Consider the following 17,609-nt stretch of genomic DNA (forward strand, 5'->3'; position numbering starts at 1 on the left):
AACCTCTCCCCGTTACTTGTTACCAAGTAAGGTTTTATGCTAATAAATATTTTGAGTAGTTACATGTACCAATAGTGTCCACTGCCTTTAATCATATATAAATGTAGATATATACAATAAAATCATTCTGTGGGAATTCCATATCAAATGGTGGTAGCATTTTTTTGAGACATTATCGTAATTGGAAGAAAACACAATCTGAGAAACGTTTTATGCAGAAACATTTCTAAGATTGAAATCTTTTTTAATCCCTCTTTATAAAACTACATGTACATTCCTTTGAAGGGTAGTGCTTCTTAAAATAACATACATTATCAACATACTTCTTATCAAATGCGTTTTTATGGTCATTCATTTTTGAAGAGAATTATCAAAGGTACACCTGCCCTTTAAAAACATTTCACGAAAACTTGGAAGTGTTTAGACCTACCCAACTCAATTAAAGGTTTTTGTGTCAACAGAGCTGCATTGACCACTAACGCTTAATGGCAAAAAAAAAAAACTTCAACATGACCCTGGTCCCCACGGTGAAATTACCTGAAAGCGAGGTCAAGCCAAAAGTCAAGAATTTTATCTGGGGGGTACACATAAATGAAGACTTAGGAAATAAGGGGTGACTGGGACTGTTTCTTTTCACACAAAGAAAGTTATAGACTTTGACCTAAAAGTTTTGGCTGACTTTGATGTGAATTGGCGCTGACAGTCGAGAGGAACCAAATGGGAAGAGAAGGGGGCTGGAGTTTAACTCCCCCCAACAACAAACCAAAGGTAACCAAGGACATGTGTGTAGACTTAGAGGGGAGGGGGAAAGACAAATCCAATAAGGCAAATGCAGTGTTGTAATCATTAAGGGATCGACCGAATTTCAACTTCAACTCTCAGTGTACCTCAATTACACCCACTAAGATATAGGATTCAAACTGCCTCTAGCTACTGGGCACTTACTAAGTGGTCTAGTTGGTATAAGACTGCTCTAAAATGTCAAAGGTCGTGGGGGCTCGAATCCCACCTGAGTAATGTGCTTGTGATTTTTTTAAACAGAGCTCAAGAAGTATACAATGCACACATCGGTGTAAATGGCAATATATGGGGAAAACCTAAACTAATACATTGCATGACCTTTCTCGAGTCTTGCACACAAGGGGGGGGGGGGGTCAATTCATTTGATTTGTGCTCATCTTTCATTTTTCTGTCACAGGTATGTTTCAACGTCTTAATATTTACTCCATCGTTTCACCGGCAAAGAGCAAACCAAAACAGTCTTTAACAGCGTAACATTTTAACCGGTGAAATATTACACCTTCATCAAAAACTAATGTAAGGGCTTTTCTAAATTTAAACAGGCCCGACACTAAGGTATGTTGCGTGATATTTAGATAGAGAGTCATTTCATACGCAGAATCAATCATCATGACACGATGGGTAAGCAGTGAGAATCTACATCCTCTCTCAACAAATGTCATTCCGCCAGGTAGATTTTGCAATCAGGGAAAGACAACATGAAAGGCCTCACCGAGATTCATTATTACCGTTACATCCGTTACTACGCTCAGTCAATCATCTTTATGTCATAACAATTCCATGTAAGAATAATTTGATAAAACGCAGAGTTGTAGGTGTGACATCCTAAGTTGAATCACTAGAAAGATTTGATACTTGGTGGCAGCAGATATACTACGTAAATTCCCAGTGTTTTATGTAGTTCTGAGCACGCGCAAAATATCAGGAAGAAAAATTGTTAGCGACTGTGACACGCTCAATCATTTTGGGTTCAAAAGATCAGCATGAAAACACTGTATCATCCAAAATTCACACAACATCAACTCCCAAAATGGCTCAAGATTAGAGGTGTACGTTATACTGCTTTTGTATCTGAACCCATCCAAAGGGTGTTTCAACAAATGAAAAGAATGGCAGCTCAGTTAGCAGAACCATGGAGATGGCAGAGCCGGGCATGTAAACCTGGTGGTCACAGGTTCAAATCCTGTCTAATCAATGTTTCACAGTTCACCTGTCCAAACAAAATCTATACATGTACATGTAAGCTTTGGTATGAAACTTAAAATTTACTTCAAATGTGCTGTATGTACAACATACTGTAGGTGTACATAGTGACCATAATCAAATATTCAAATTAACTAATATTAGTACTCGTTTCTTCAGAAAATTATTTTTTTTTTTCAAGGGGGCGGGGACGCGCGGGAGGGGGGGATATGAATGAGAGATGTATAGCGGATTTACAGATGTAAAGCACATCTTCACGAGGGAGTTTGACAAAAATTTTGACATTACCATTAATTACCCACACTGGTTAACAGCAGCTCAGTTCACGCAACAGACATCCACAGATCAATCAAAATTCTTTGAATTTCTACTAACGCCGTCGGCCGAGGTTCATTGTACTTTAACACTATTCGGATATTCCAAAGTCCGTAATCTAATTTCATCTCTAATACTGGCATCTGTATGACGCTGAAAACCACAAAGCCTGACAATGTTTGGTAGAAGGATCAAGGATAATGAGTTCGGACTGCCCCGTTGCCCGCCCCTTTTTCCTGAAGTCTGGAAAACTCATCTATATGTATTTCTATAACCCATGAGATTTCCTATCATAGTGCACAGCAACCCCAAATAAAGTCCCTTTTTACTTCGGTCCTATTGCGATGATTCTCATAATAAGGTGTTCCCCGAAGTGCAACCGCCTTTTTACCCTCTAAATGAACCCTCTTAACTCAGACTCCTAAACATATATGGAGCCATGGAGGAAGGAAACGTCATAGAACCCACCTCTGTTATTCACTCAAGTTTAGAAACACCTACACTAGGCATGATTATTGGTCAGTGAAAAAAGGTAGGAACATTTTATCAAGTACAAGAGCTAAAATACATGTGAACATTGTGTAGGCTTAAAGTCACCTGTGGTCGATTTCACAAAGAGTTAGGACTAGACCTAACTTAGGACTGGTCCTAGGAGATATACAAATTTCATGGATAGTCCTAAGTTAGGACGAGCAACTGGTCCTAACTCGAGATAAGACTAGTCCTAACTCTTTGTGAAATCCACCCCTGGAAGTGGTATTTTTTCAAAATAAAGCTTTTGTCACTAATATATGTGTTTTTGATGAGTTGATGAGTGGAATGTGAATAAACTAAGGTTTAAAAAAATCAGTTATGTTATTTACAAATTTAAGAGTAGACCCCGACCCGAGAGGGCGCTGTTTGTGACGTCAATCGAGGCAGACTTTGCCTGTAATGCGTAGAGTAAACACAATTGCAAAGTACATGTACGGACCAAGGCGTGAGTTTGTACGTTTCAAAAAAAAAAAAAACCCGACCAGGTGTATTGCTGCTGAATGCAGAAAAACACTTTTTGAAATGTACCAACTCACGACTTGGACTTACATGTACTTTGCACGTGTGTTTACTATACGCATTGCAGGCAAAGTCTGCCTCGATTGACGCCACAAAAGGGGTAGGCGGAGTCAGCCCCCCAAACAACTTTATATATTTTTTAAACATATAAATTGTAACAAACAATTACTAAAAGAATTGTTTTATTGTTCGTAAGCATATACTCTTATGTTTGAAAGAAAAAAAATTCTATTTCCAGGTGACTTTAAATAGACTTCTCAGACTATTTAATCATAGTTTTCACAATTTATCCAAGGGCCCCCCAAACCAGACTCAAGTCGGAAAAAATATCATGCCTGGAAACACCCATGAGAAGCTCTCCTTTTTTGTGTACACACCATCCATTCCCACAGGCAACGATCGAACAGCACTGTGCCATCTAAAATCTCATGAAAAACCAACTGGCAATACATATCCTAGGGTCGATTCACAAAGGTACAAATGTACACATGTAGTCCTAACTTAGGACTAGTCCTAGGAGTTCTGGGGTCGATTTCACAAAGAGTTAGGACTAGTTCTAACTTAGGACTAGTCCTAGAAGATATACAAATTGCATGGATAGTCCTTAGTTAGGACGAGTAACTGGTCCTAACTCAAGATGAGACTAGTCCTAACTCTTTGTGAAATCCACCCCTGGGGTCGATTTCATAAAGAGTCAGGACTAAGAAATATCAAAAACTCAAGGCTAATCCTAAGTTAGGACTAGTAACTCATCCTAACTCGAGATAAGACTAGTTAGTCTTAACTCTTTGTGAAATCCACCCCCTAAACCATAAGCCATTTTATGAATGCAATATCACACTAGTACATGTAGCAGGAATGGAGTTACAATGAGACCACTGCCTCTAAGTGAGACCACTGCCTCTAAGTGAGACCACTGCCTCTATTGCCCCATATCTTGGCCTTGGTGCCCCTTCAGTTCAGGAGTTTCCCATAGACTTGAAGCTTTACCAAGGAAAGGTGCCCTTTGCAAAAGGTTTAACAGCCTTGTCCAAAAAATGTAATACAAAAAATAAAAAACCATAAAAAAACCCATAATAAATATATAAACATAAATTCAACTTTTTTTTCGTTATTAAAAAGATACAATAAAAGATTCATGTCAATAAAACCCAATTTCTGCTCCCGTGGTCAAACTTGCATGAATAATTGTGGAATTGCTCATTGACTGTGTCTTTGCAGCCTGCATTCAACATGACAGAAAGAAGTCTGGCAATTTATATGTCTTTATTTTGCGGCGGGCAAAAATTGGTTTAAAGTTTCCACAATAGGATGGCAACATTCGTGCACGTGTCCCAGAAGTTGATGCAAACATTTCTCACCCCCCTCCCAAAAAAATATATATATAATAAAAATAATAGTAATAACAATAGTAATAATTAATAATGAAAGATTGGAAAAAAATCAGGTGAAATGGGGGGAAAAAAAAGGATAAGTAACTCCACATTCAGAAGAAAAAAAAATTATCTGAACAAAAAGGCAGTGAAATGATGTTTGCAACATGCATGAGTTACTTCATTAAAACATGGGGGTGGGTGCATACAATTAACAATGGAGCTTCATTGCAAGATACATGAGTTTATAATCCGGTAATAATGCCTTTATAATACGCCAAATATCAACATGAATAATAACAAAGAACGGCGGTAGGGAGGGCAATGTCATACGCACCCAACTCATGCTGGGTTACCTTTGCCCCATTATCACTCGGGCACAGTGGGTGTCGCAACCCACAACAATAGCCCGGGATTTGTGACCAATTTCAGGGCTGTATGGGGGAACAGAACGAAGGGCGTATGGCAACTCCAAATCACCAGACACAAATTGCCCTGCATTGGTGAGCGAAACAAGTGAAATGGTGGATAGCATGCTGGGTTGCCATTGTGCGCTCCTTCAAATGTTTATGCACAAAAGGAGGTTTGAATCAGGAAGAGCTAGCTGCGGCTCGTGGAAAGAATGGCCTGTCGGGACTCACGCAATTAAAATTCAATTTATGCCATTTTTATGAGGCCTATATTGTCAGTATTTATTGATTTTTTTATTTTGGGCAAGTTTGGTGAAGGAAGATGTTTGTTTGAACTGATCGTTAAATGAAGAGAATGGATTCTGTGAATCAGATTGGCTAGGACTTTCTTACAATGCAAACCAAGACATTGCGAAGCAGGCATAATATCGAGTCCTTGAAAGAAGGAGGGACGTTTGATTGAGTTCAAGTGCTGACCTACATGTACATGGTGTAGGCTTTAGAAGAGTTTCCAGGCTATTTAATCACAATTGTTTCACATTTGTTCTAGGTAAAATTGGAAATCAGATTTGAAGGCAGTGGACACTATTGGTAATTATACTCAAAGTAATTATTAGCATGAAACCTTACTTTGTAAGGAGTAATGTGGAGAGGTTGATAGTATAAGACATTGTGAGAAACGGCTCCCTCAGAAGTAACGTAGTTTTCGAGAAAAAAAGTGATTTTCCACGAATATGATTTCGAGACCACAGATTTAGAATTTGAGGTCTCGAAATCAAGCATCTGAAAGCACACAATTTTGTGTGACCATGGTGTGACAAGGGTGGTTTTTTCTTTCATTAATATCTCTCAACTTTGACGGCCGATCGAGCTCAAATTTTCACAGGTTAGTTATTATATGCATATGTTGAGATACACCAACTGTGAAGACTAAGTCTTTGACAATAACCGATAGTTTCCAGCGTCTTAAAGGTTTTCAATATCTCCTCCTTACTCTCTGTGAAATCGACCCCTAGTAGAGTTAGGCAAACACTACCTCAGAGACAGCAATGCAACGGATGGAGTCAAATTAGTTAGGCAAATTACAGCTCCTTGCAAAGTCAGAGTCTGCGGTTAGGCAATTTATCAAACCACTGATAAAGTGTCTGCTGAGGAGACTTCTCATTGACAATATTATTATTAAAGGCAAGGTTTACCTTACTTTTTTTGAACTACTCAAATGTTTTATTTGTATATAAATGTATCTATACAATAAAACTAACATGTGAAAAATGAATTTCAAAGGGTGGTCATGATTTTGCAATGTCGCCGAAAATCCAGAAGCAAGTGGCATGTCATGGCCGAGCGGTGAAGAGCATCGGATTCAAGCTCTGGTGTTTGATCAGCAGAGTGTGGGTTTGAATCCCGGTCGTGACACTTGCTACATAAAATTGGGGAGGTAGTGCTTTCTGCTCTACCGCCACGCAGGAAGAATAATCCGTTATGGTAATACAAAACCTGTTTCAGATTAGAAATTTGTGCCATAAAAAAACTTTTAACATGAATACAATGCTTTGAGTGAAGTATTTCTCCAAATGCTTTTAACTATCAAAAGCTGATGTAGGTTATTCTAACCCGCAGTTTTATTGCCACTATTATTAAAAGTGAGTACCCCAAAAAATACCTTGCCTGAACGTGAACAAACAATTGAAAAACAGAAAAGATTATGTTCCTTTAATAGAATAGATTGGTCAAAAGAAAGCTTTAGTTTGACTTCATGTCTAAAACACTGGTTCCCTAGGCCTTAAATGTATAATAAAACCATCATAGATGTTTAAAAAAAAGAAAATCAACTACTGACGTCCTCTCCCATGTTTATCACTAGTCAATAAATCTTCTTATTAATTTTATTTAAAAAAAAAATGAAAAATTAAGGGAAGTTCCCAATCACAAGTCTGTAAAAACAGGTCACTCAAGGCAATGGCTTATAATTGGGAACGGAACAGAACAGGAAACCAAAAAGTAGAAATATTGATATTGCGTTTGATTTTTTGATATGTCATAAGAGCTGCAGGGAAGCAGGAGACAGGAGTTTAATTCCAAAGTACGTGGCAGTCCGTGGCAAGAAGCTTGATGAGTACCACGGCAAATTAGTTTTGCTGTTAGGGTGGGGGTTACATCAGTGATCAGGCATTAAAGGGAAGGGTGTACTTTTGATAATTACTCAACTAGTTGATGACCATAAAAAAACTTATTTTGGAAAAGAAAACTTGAGAGCTGTTGATGTTATAGAAATTTAAAGTTTAAAATGATTGTAAGAAAAGACACATTGTAAGAAAAAACCCAAATTAAAGTGATTTAGTTTTAGAGGAAGATGTAATTTTTCACCCCTTTGAATCACAATAAAAGGCTTTAGGCGTTAGACGTTTTGTTCAGTATGCTCTGATCGTCTTCGGGGATTCTAGAGAAAAGCGAAACAAAGTTGATTTACTTTTATCCCTGGAGTTAAAAGGAAATATCTTTTTACTTATTTTTTTTATTAATAACGTTCTTTAAAGCCATTGGACCCTTTCGGTACAGAAGAAAACAAAAAAGTTCACAGATTTACAAATAGTTTACAGACTTTACAGAAGGTAATGGTGAAAGACTTCTCTGGAAATATTAGTCCATGAAATGCTTTACTTTTTGAGAAAACGGTAAAACAATATAAATTCTTGTTAGCGAGAATTACGGATTTGTTATAAACACATGTCATGACACGGCGAAACGCGCGAAAACAGGAGTGGGTTTTCCCGTTATTTTCTCCCGACTCCGATGTCCGATTGAGCCTAAATTTCCACAGGATTGTTATTTTATATATAAGTTGTGATACACGAAGTGTGGGACTTGGACAATACTGTTTACCGAAAGTGTATAATGGCTTTAAAGCCAGTGGACACTATTGGTAATTACTGAAAATAACTATTGGCATAAAACCTTACTTGGAAACAAGTAATGGGGAGAGATTGATGGTATAAAACATTGTGAGAAACAGCTCCCTCTGAAGTGACCTAGTTTTGGAGAAAGAAGTAATTTTCCACGAATTTGATTTCGAGACCTCAAGTTTAGAACTTGAGGTCTCGAAATCAAGCATCTGAAAGCACACAACTTCGTGTGACAAGGGTGTTTTTTCTTTCATAGTTATTTCACAACTCCGATGACCAATCAAGCTCAAATTTTCACAGGTTTGTTATTTTATGCATATGTTGAGATACACCAAATGAGAAGAATGCTCTTTGACAATTACCAATAGTGTACACTGTCTTTAAAAAGAAAAGAATTCAGCATTGAACTCCAAAATCCGATTAGCAGGTCTAGACTTAATGGCTTGCCTCTCAATCGTAAATTGTCTCAGAGTATGTTTGGATCTTGCCTTCATAATATTTGTGGGGATACTAAATAATTCAACTGCAGTTACACATAGAGCAATGCAGTTAAGGGTGTTTATAATGCTGTGATGATGGATGGGTGAATTGCATGCAGCCATTAGACGGTAACAATTTGCGGCTATAAAGAAAGGAAGAAAGTTACAAGCAACTTTACATGACAATTAAATTATTTTCTATGAATGATATTACACAATTGAGGAAAGTGTATATTATTACAATATGTATCTAGTGAATGTAACAAAATTACTGTCAAATTTCTCTTCATACAGTCAAGCATACTCAATCATAGTTTGTCCAAGAAATTTAAAAACATATAATTTTCTATGACATCACACAAATTTGCATTTTTCTGTTGTTGATGTTTGAGAAAGGCTTCAGGCCTGAAATATTTCTCAGGTTTAAATATTTTAGTGAGAAATCAACTCTTTCTCACGACTATGTTACTTCAGAGGGAGTCATTTCTCATAATGTTTTATAATTATCAACTGCTATCTGTTGATTATAACCAAGTAAGTTTTATGCCTATACTTTGAGTAGTTACCAAACATTTCCAGCAGCCGATTTCAGAAAAACAAATAGGAATAATCCTAGCTCGAGTTAAGACAAATAATATGTCTTAACTTAGGAATGTTTCAATGCGTCTTAACGTCTATGGAAACAGCACATCTTAAGTTCGGAAGAGTTTGGTGAAATCACGGAAGCAGAAATCCTCAATGGTGAAATCAACAGCAGTGCCTTTAAAATCTAGGCCCTAGGAGAAGGTTTCAAGACTGTGTGTATGTGATAGAGGCCAGCATTCATAGCATTGTTGGGCAGTATGGTTTGTAGTATCTGTATCAAAATGCCTCCAGGGTTAGGACTAAACTATAAACACTTTGATCCGACTAGGCATAACAACACTGGCATGCTTGACGTGCTTTTGGGTTTGGGTAGGGCTCTTGTTTTAACATCCCAATTCTTTATTGTTACTCTGTCTGGTCAGTGAAAACAAAACCAGATTGGGATGGGGAGGGGGAGAGGTGATTTTGTGGTTTGAATTAACAAGAAGAGAATCTTTCAAGGGTTTGGGTAGTTGTACAACACAAATCGTCTTACACATTAAACTTACACGGTTGACTTGCTGAGTCAGTCTCTGTAGTTTTTGAGAAATTAGTATAACCCTTCCTCTATGGTATAACAACTTCACACAAAAATTTGTGTCACATTGAGAAACAAATTATTTTAGCACGTACAACGGATTTACACGACTCTTGTGAAAACATTGCGATATGATTTTCACTTATATTTTTGCAAAGCCATATTTTGACAAATGTGGACGATAAGTGCTAACTAATCTTATCTAACCTACCCCCAGTAATAAGTTCATATTACTAGTATTTACTTGTTCCCATGTAATTTTGACAGCATCAAGCACGTGTGCCTCACATAAAAACTTTTTATTTTATTTTTTACTGCGCCTAGAACACCCAGCAGGGTGGATACGTGCGCATTACAAGTCTTATTATTATTATTATTAAAAAGTTTAGGGTTTAATTCCATGAATTGCTTCTTTTAAAATGTTCTGAAAAACGCAACAAGAGAGGGTTCTAAATGGAATGTCTGCTCAAGGAAATCTTTGAATCTCTTACTTCACACAAAACCGTCCAACCCTAACCATAGTTTTGACAAATCAAAAGTGACTATTTCCCAAAGCTGACCACACTTTCTGCAACCCCAGTCTGCTTCATTCTCCCACACCAAATTCCATGACCAGACAGCCTGACAACCCCCCCAAAATAAATCACACACATGTTTTCAATTTGGTCCAGCCAAGAAAGACAAGAGAAGAAAAACATTATGGAAGATATTTAATCCCAAGGAGCAATACAACAAATTAAATGCTCAACTTTACACATGTTTCCCCTTGGAGATAATAAGCGATTTCCTTTCAGGGCACCATCTTATCTTCAGAACTAACGCTTCCATACCCTTGGTTGGTTTACCTCACAAGGCCACACTGGTGTTGAGTTTACACCGAACAAGGGACCCACAAGATGGTCTATGTTAAGAAAACTTGTGAAAACCTGGCACCTCATGAAATGGTATCCTTCCCTTAAAAGCGCCGCCCAAGCTTTAGCCGCTGGGGGTTTTGGTGAGGTATCTGACATGTACACCTGACAGGGGATTTAAAATAAACTAAAGCTTCGCCACCTCAGGGATCAACTGAAGTGGATAAGGAAGTGATTGGGATAGAACTTATTCTGGGATAACATCTCCGACACCCCAAGCGCCTTTGGAGTCATGCGCCAGGGAGGAAAAACGAAACAAACTTATTGACATCAAGAGGTACCTTCAAAAGATGGAGTTCAAATATCTAGGTTGTGTAACTGAGAAAAAGTTGACCCAGAGCAGTAAGGACATGTTAAGGTCCTTTCAAAAACTTTTATTATCATAATTTAGATTTGGTTCTGGGAAAAACCAGCAACATCCGTCCCCCAAAACACCAATGATTGTCAACTTGTCAATGTCAAGGATTGTCACTGTTCTCTTCAGCCCCCCTACAGAATTCCTTGTGCTGTTGGCCGTATCGATACCTCTCATCACTCACCCTTGAAAGAAAAGCACTGGAAAACAATGCCAATTGGCTAACCAAACTAACTGGTCATCGCACACGCTTCTTAAACACTTTTAAATACTTGTGCAGTGAGACAAAAATTATTTTACACCACTCTCCTGAAAACTTTTAACCACAACTGAACAACTTATAATTGAAGCTGACTGAATTTTCTAAAAACTTGATCTACAAAGGTATCGAAACCCAATAAGTCCTCAGTGTGCCTATAGATGGTTAGACACATTCACACTAAACAAAGCAAGTCTCTTCTCAAAACTTGTCTTATGTCACAGGTTTTCAATGACTAATTTTGTTGTGTCTGTTTTTCTTTGTGTTGTGTTTTGTTTTTTTGTTTTGTTTTTGGTTTTACTGCGCCTTGAACACCCAGCAGGGTGGATATGTGCGCATTAAAAGTCTTATTATTATTATTATTATTAAAGCCAAACTAAACTCCTGGTTTCGCTTTTGCAAGTAACTCACCCCCAACAACTTCTTGGTGTAAACATAGTAACCTTTGCGCCGCCCGAGGCAAAACTTGCCAATAATGTGGAAGTGTTAATCGGTGGCCGCATGTACCATGTATGTGCACATGATTGATAACGACTGCCTAAGGAACATTTTCAGGAAGTTGATGCATGTAGAATGCAGATGACTTTCACACATTCATGGTTTGGTGCCTCGCCTCTTCAGCTTTGCGGCACCAAACTTTTGAGAAATAATCAATTCAAGACGTGATGATGACAAACTTGAAGGGACACAATGAAACAAAAAAGAAAGGTCTAATACTTACAAACTGTTGGTCGAAGACGTTCCAGTTGAAGAGTTGATGAATTCCAGTTGCATACACCGCAGAAATGGTTCCAGAAAGGTCACGTTTGGAGAGGGGGGGGGGGGGGGGAGAAACGATAAGAACAAACTAAACTTGAACCTGAACTCTTTGATGATGTAAAAACCTTTGGGCCTTTCTTTGGCCCCTGGCGGCAGTCCAGATGGTTGAAATCAGTTAATAAAAAAACTTTAAATTTATAAAAACCCAAAATGGCCGTGTGGGATTTGTTCCCCTCTTTGATGACAGGGAACGAATGTCAGGAATTTTCTGGCAGGCTAAAGCCTACACTGCTCATATTATGAGAATTAATGCGGTTTGTATCATAATTCCCACATCAACTGGAGATGGAGAAACATGGGCTGAACACATTTTTGAGATGTGTCCTCTTTCTTCACTGAAAGTTGATAAAAATCATTCATATGAAACTTGAGTTCAAATTTGAAATGGGGTGCAAGTGCCATGACTGCATGTCTATTACCCACACTCTGCTGCTGACAACATCAGAACCAGAACTAGATTGCTTGTCCATGACTTGCGCTGCTGTGATTTGTTAATGGCTGAAGGTTTGAGCAACAGTGGATTTGAATTGATCCTTGTCTTCTTATGTCTTTGTTGCAGTGTGGGAGGGCGATTCAATCAAGTTGGGTTCTTCTTGGCGTGAGTGGGGAATCATAAAGAAAAATTTGAGAAAGTCAATGTGGCTTACCCCCTGTGGTGATGAGACCATGAATGGAGTACAGAGCAGCATCCAGAAGGAGCGAGGAGCCAGGTCGGAGGAAGGTTCATCAAATGAGACAGGAAGAAAGAGGAGAGAGTTGGTTCAAGACAGAAGGAAGAGGGGGAAGAGGAAGATTAAAAGGGGAGGGGGGATAGTTCAAATGAAGCAGAAACATACAGGATAGGTTGTTGGATGGATGGGAGAGGAGAGAAAAACAGAAACAGTTAAATAATTACTGGAAAGTTTTCTCAAATATTTTTTCAAGGTTTTGGGAGTCTAAGGGTAATTTTTGTTGAAAGGTTATTATGAATAAAATCCATACCTGCTTTGGATATTGAAAAATAAATGATTATTTAAAAGATAGTAGTCTTAAAATTAAATATAATGTTAGCGGTGAGTAATTCTGTTTGCCTATTTGCTTTGAAATTATTGTTTCATTTTCAGTATTGGGTTTGCACACTTAGTGCAAACCAATCTGGATCATAATTTGGCTTGTCTAAAGGCTTTTTTTCCCCCTTCTTCCCCCCCCCCTTTTTTTCAACCCAAACTGAAAGTGCCATTCACCTTTCCTATTGAGACCACACGACCATGTGTACTTTTCCAAGCCCCCCAAAAAATATACTTTAAAAAAGAGAGAATAAAAAAATCAACAACATCCACGATAAAAAAGGGACCTTTTGTCAGCTGGCAAATAAAAAGTCATGTCCAACAAGCAGCTGGTTAGTTTCCCACATTTCAGACTGAAACGAAAGTACATGAGCTGATACCGTGTTTACTAAACACAAAGTCACAGGGATTAACACACACACACACACACCTCCAAACCCTAACCCAGACCGCCTTGCCTCAGGGCCCCATCCCCCTGCCCCTGCTTTGTCCCTGTAAGTGTGGATTAACACCTCTACGCCACTAAAGCAACCTCTCTTAGATCCTTTAGAGTTTCCGCCAACGCTCTGAATCCCCTCACTCCGTACCACCACCTTCCTTCCCTACACACACTCCCTGATACCATCAGCCCTGAGCCCTGGTAGAGATACCATCACTGTAGTGTTTGTGTTAAGCAATGGGGCGTACAGACATTATACCCTTATCTATGACTAGGTGCAAGCGATCTATGTTCGCAGCCCTTCAGTTGCCTAAACTACAGATGTTGCGCCATTCAGAAGTTGGCTTTCTTTTGTAAGTCCACTCCTAGGACAATATTTCATAAAGCTGTTTAGCAGAAAATATTTCTTAGCAAATTTGTTTTCTAAGCAACAAGTGAGTGGGGCACCAGTTGAAAAAATGTAATCAAACTTTGTTGAATTTTGGCTGGTCACTAGTTTCTGCTGCTTGATCCAATTCTCCGCTAAGCAAAAATTTAGGGGGGGGGGGGCAACAGCCACAACAATGCAAACTTAGTACAGGTTTTGGCTGGTAACCTGTTTGTGCTATTAAGCAATACTATTCTGTGCTTATGGAATTGGGCCTTGGCTGGTATAAACCAGATTCTGTTTTGCAAGATTTTTCTGCGCTTAGCAAGTTCGTATGCTTACTGAGTTTATGAAATTGAACGAGAAAAATATTACTGTGAGCCCACGTATACATGTAGGGTTGTGGGCTCTAAATAACATGTAACATGGTTCTCTGTGACATAAGGGCCCAACAATTTCATGGCTTTTGCTTTTTACCGAAGGCAAATAATTAACGGTACTGGAAGCGGATAATTTTGCGCATACGTCCAGCGTGTTGCACAGGCTGGCAGGGAATTTTTGCTATTGCACATGCTACTTCAAGTAACTATATAAGGCATTCTTTGCTTACACAGCTCGCGCCGAATTTCAGCGATTGCTTAAAACAGAAAATGACGATTGTAATTGCAGAATTCCACAGTAAGAAGAGCCAAGAAATTGGGTCCAGGTTTTTTTTTTTTTTTTTTTTTTGCATTGTGTGCAAACAGAAACAAAGAGTACATCAAAACAAACAGTTGCAAGCATGTCATTACAATGTACACACAAGCAGCCTTGTGTCTGGTGCACCTGAACATACACTAGTTATTCATTTGTGACTGTATATTTAATATACACTGACTCTCTACGCTTTAAAGGCACTGGACACTATTGGTAATTACTCAAAATTGCATAAAAACTTACTTGGTAACGAGCAATGTAGAGCTGTTGATAGTATAAAACATTGTGAGAAATGGCACCCTCTGGAGTAACATACATGTATGTTTGAGAAAGAGGTAATTTCTCACTCAAATATTGAAACACTGCAGGCCCGTCTGAAGCCTTTCTTTAGGCATTTGAAAGCACACAAATTTGTTGAACATTGGCATGTTTTCGCTGATTATCTATTGCGACTTTGATGACCAATTGAGTCCAAATGTTCCCAGATTTATTATTTTATGCAGGTTGGGATACACCAAGTGAGAATACTGGGCCCAATTTCATACAGCTGCTTAAAGGCACCGGATCAATTGGTAATTGTCAAAGACCGTTATTCTCATTCGTGGTGTTTCCCAATAGAAATGCATAAAGCAACAAATGCGAACATTTGGACTCAAATGGTCATCGAAGTTGCAAGAGAAAAATGAAAAAACAATTCTTGTTGCAGAATGTTTGTGCTTTCAGATGCCTAAAAAAGGCTTCAACCCTGAAATCTTTTATCTGATTCAAATAATTTGAGTGAGAAATTACCGTTTTGTCTAAAACTATGGTACTTCAGCCGTTTCTCAGATCGCTTAACACTCAACATCTCTTCAACGCTTGTTACCAGTTATAAGTATTTATGCTACTAATTATTTTGAGTAATTACCGATAGTGTACAGCGAAGTAATTACTACACCCATCTAGTTCCTGGACTTCTGTCAGTCACATTGATTGGCATGCTACTAATGAGGTATATGATGAGGTTAACTGCAACCTCATACTGAGGCACCAGGGCTTGAGGCAGTATGTGGTTAACACCAGGTGCACCTGGAGGCTCTAAGAATACCCAAATTCTTAGAATTTCACGATCTAAAGACTCACCTTCTGACCCCCCAAAGGGAGGGTCATGAAAGGGTTCTTGTCAACGTAATGAGGATTTTAATGCACATTACTCGTTAAAAAATTTGACAATTTCGCTTTACTTATTGGTGAAGACCATGTCGCGTTGGGGTGTTTAACTGGATGATAAAGACATACTGTTTTAAGACCGGCTAGATTTGCATTTTGGCCAATTTACTTACGCGGAACACAATTTATTTTTTAATTTATGAAAATGTACCAACTTCAAACATTCACCTCAGTAAATGGGTGTTTGAAGCTTTGCATGGTGTGGAGAACACGAGTAACTATAAATATGAATAGTAAACTTGCGGGTACAACCATGAGTAAAATCTCTTTTGAAGAAGTGGTGGCTCTGAAAAAAGCCAGTTTGGTCTCATGGACGTGCCCGCTATAGTTTACATTACTATTCATGTTTATATTTATAGTTACTCTTAATAACTACAGTATCCACAGATTGTCTTTTTTGTCTACAATTGTAATATGTGTTGTTTGCTTTGTAACAAAAGAGCATTTAACTGGGAATAAAAGAGTAGTGACTTGTACTTAAACGAATGTTGAGAAAATAGAATTAGTTGTTGTAAACAACTTACCAACCAAATGGACCGAGAGTATAAATGCATAAAATAGTTAATGGCCTGACGTTTCGACCCTGACTCTGCTAGGGTCGAAACGTCAGGCCATTAACTATTTTAAACGGATGTTGTTAAAAGAACTCATCGCAACTCTTTTATTCCCTCAATTAGGGCCCATATACAAAGATACAATCAAAGTCATGGGTGAAAGTTTCAACTGGATGAGAAAACAGCAACACAATTCACTGTATATTTTCAAGAGCGATTTATTTTTATACAAGTAGTTTAATGCAATCATTGAAGTAGAATAAAACACTCACCGTGATGAAATCCTGGCAGAAGAAGTCCGTTTTTGACGAGTAGAGGAACACAACGAAGTGATGGCGTTTGTTGATGGCAGGGAAGTAGCAAGAAATTGGTTGAATGATGCAAAAAGAAATCAAAGAAAAGGAAAAGTTTAGCTATCAATTTGAGTTTACATTTTTTTTTTTTTTTTTTTTTTTAATGCGAGTTGCCCGCCGAATGAGGCCATTTAAAAGCCACTCTTGGTAAATGGAAAACAAGACGAAACATTTTTAAGTCTAAAAAGTAACTAATGGGATTTGAAGCTAAGAATTGACAGTCGAGATTGTAGGATGGAAGGAAACATGCACCAAAGAGATGTAGTACGAGAGTAAAGGCCCGGTCCCACTGCAGCGATAACGAGAATGATATCCTTTAAAATACCTAGAGTGCACATTACACTGATGAGCAAGAAAATGAAATAATGTTATAACATGCCAATGATATCAATCTTTGATTTGATGTATAAATTACTTTTTAACCTTTTATTTGTTTCTGGGGAGGGGTGGCAGTTGGCAAAGCGAAGTCACCAATGTAATATTTTGTTAACATTTTCACAGAGTGCATTGACATTGAACAACCATGTCGAAGTTCAATGTAATATTTTCATAGCCAGGGATGTGATAGGCTGTTGAGAAAAAAAAAAAAAACTCTAAGCGCAAAGCACAAAAGCACGCGAGCTAAACAAACTTGCATAAAGCCAAATTGAATTATTCTAAAGCCCTACTCTGCAACATGGGGCCTTATTATATGGTTATGTGTATATCTCCATTTCACTTAGAACTTGATCTTAAAAAAAAAAAATGGGGGGGGGAATAAAAAACAAAACAATTTTTTTTTTAAGGGACAACAAAAAATGGAATTCCGTTTTAAAGCCATTGGACCCTTTCGGTAAACAGTATTGTCCAAGTCCCACACTTCGTGTATCACAACTTATATATAAAATAACAATCCTGTGGAA

General features: G+C 38.1%; 1 protein-coding gene across 1 annotated transcript in view; it reads right to left on the bottom strand.

Moving 5' to 3' along the window:
- Positions 1-15,522: 15,522 nt before the first annotated feature.
- Positions 15,523-17,609, bottom strand: part of LOC139934801 (uncharacterized) — a 31,209-nt gene continuing 29,122 nt past the window's right edge. Inside the window, exons 9-10 of the mRNA XM_071929204.1 lie at positions 16,627-16,638; positions 15,523-15,666 (exon numbers count right to left, since the gene is read on the bottom strand). Coding sequence (XP_071785305.1) covers positions 15,523-15,666; positions 16,627-16,638 — 156 coding nt within the window. The remainder of the gene's footprint in view (positions 15,667-16,626; positions 16,639-17,609) is intronic.

This window comes from Asterias amurensis, chromosome 3 (genome assembly GCF_032118995.1).
Source record: "Asterias amurensis chromosome 3, ASM3211899v1".
Classification (NCBI taxonomy): Eukaryota; Metazoa; Echinodermata; class Asteroidea; order Forcipulatida; family Asteriidae; genus Asterias; species Asterias amurensis.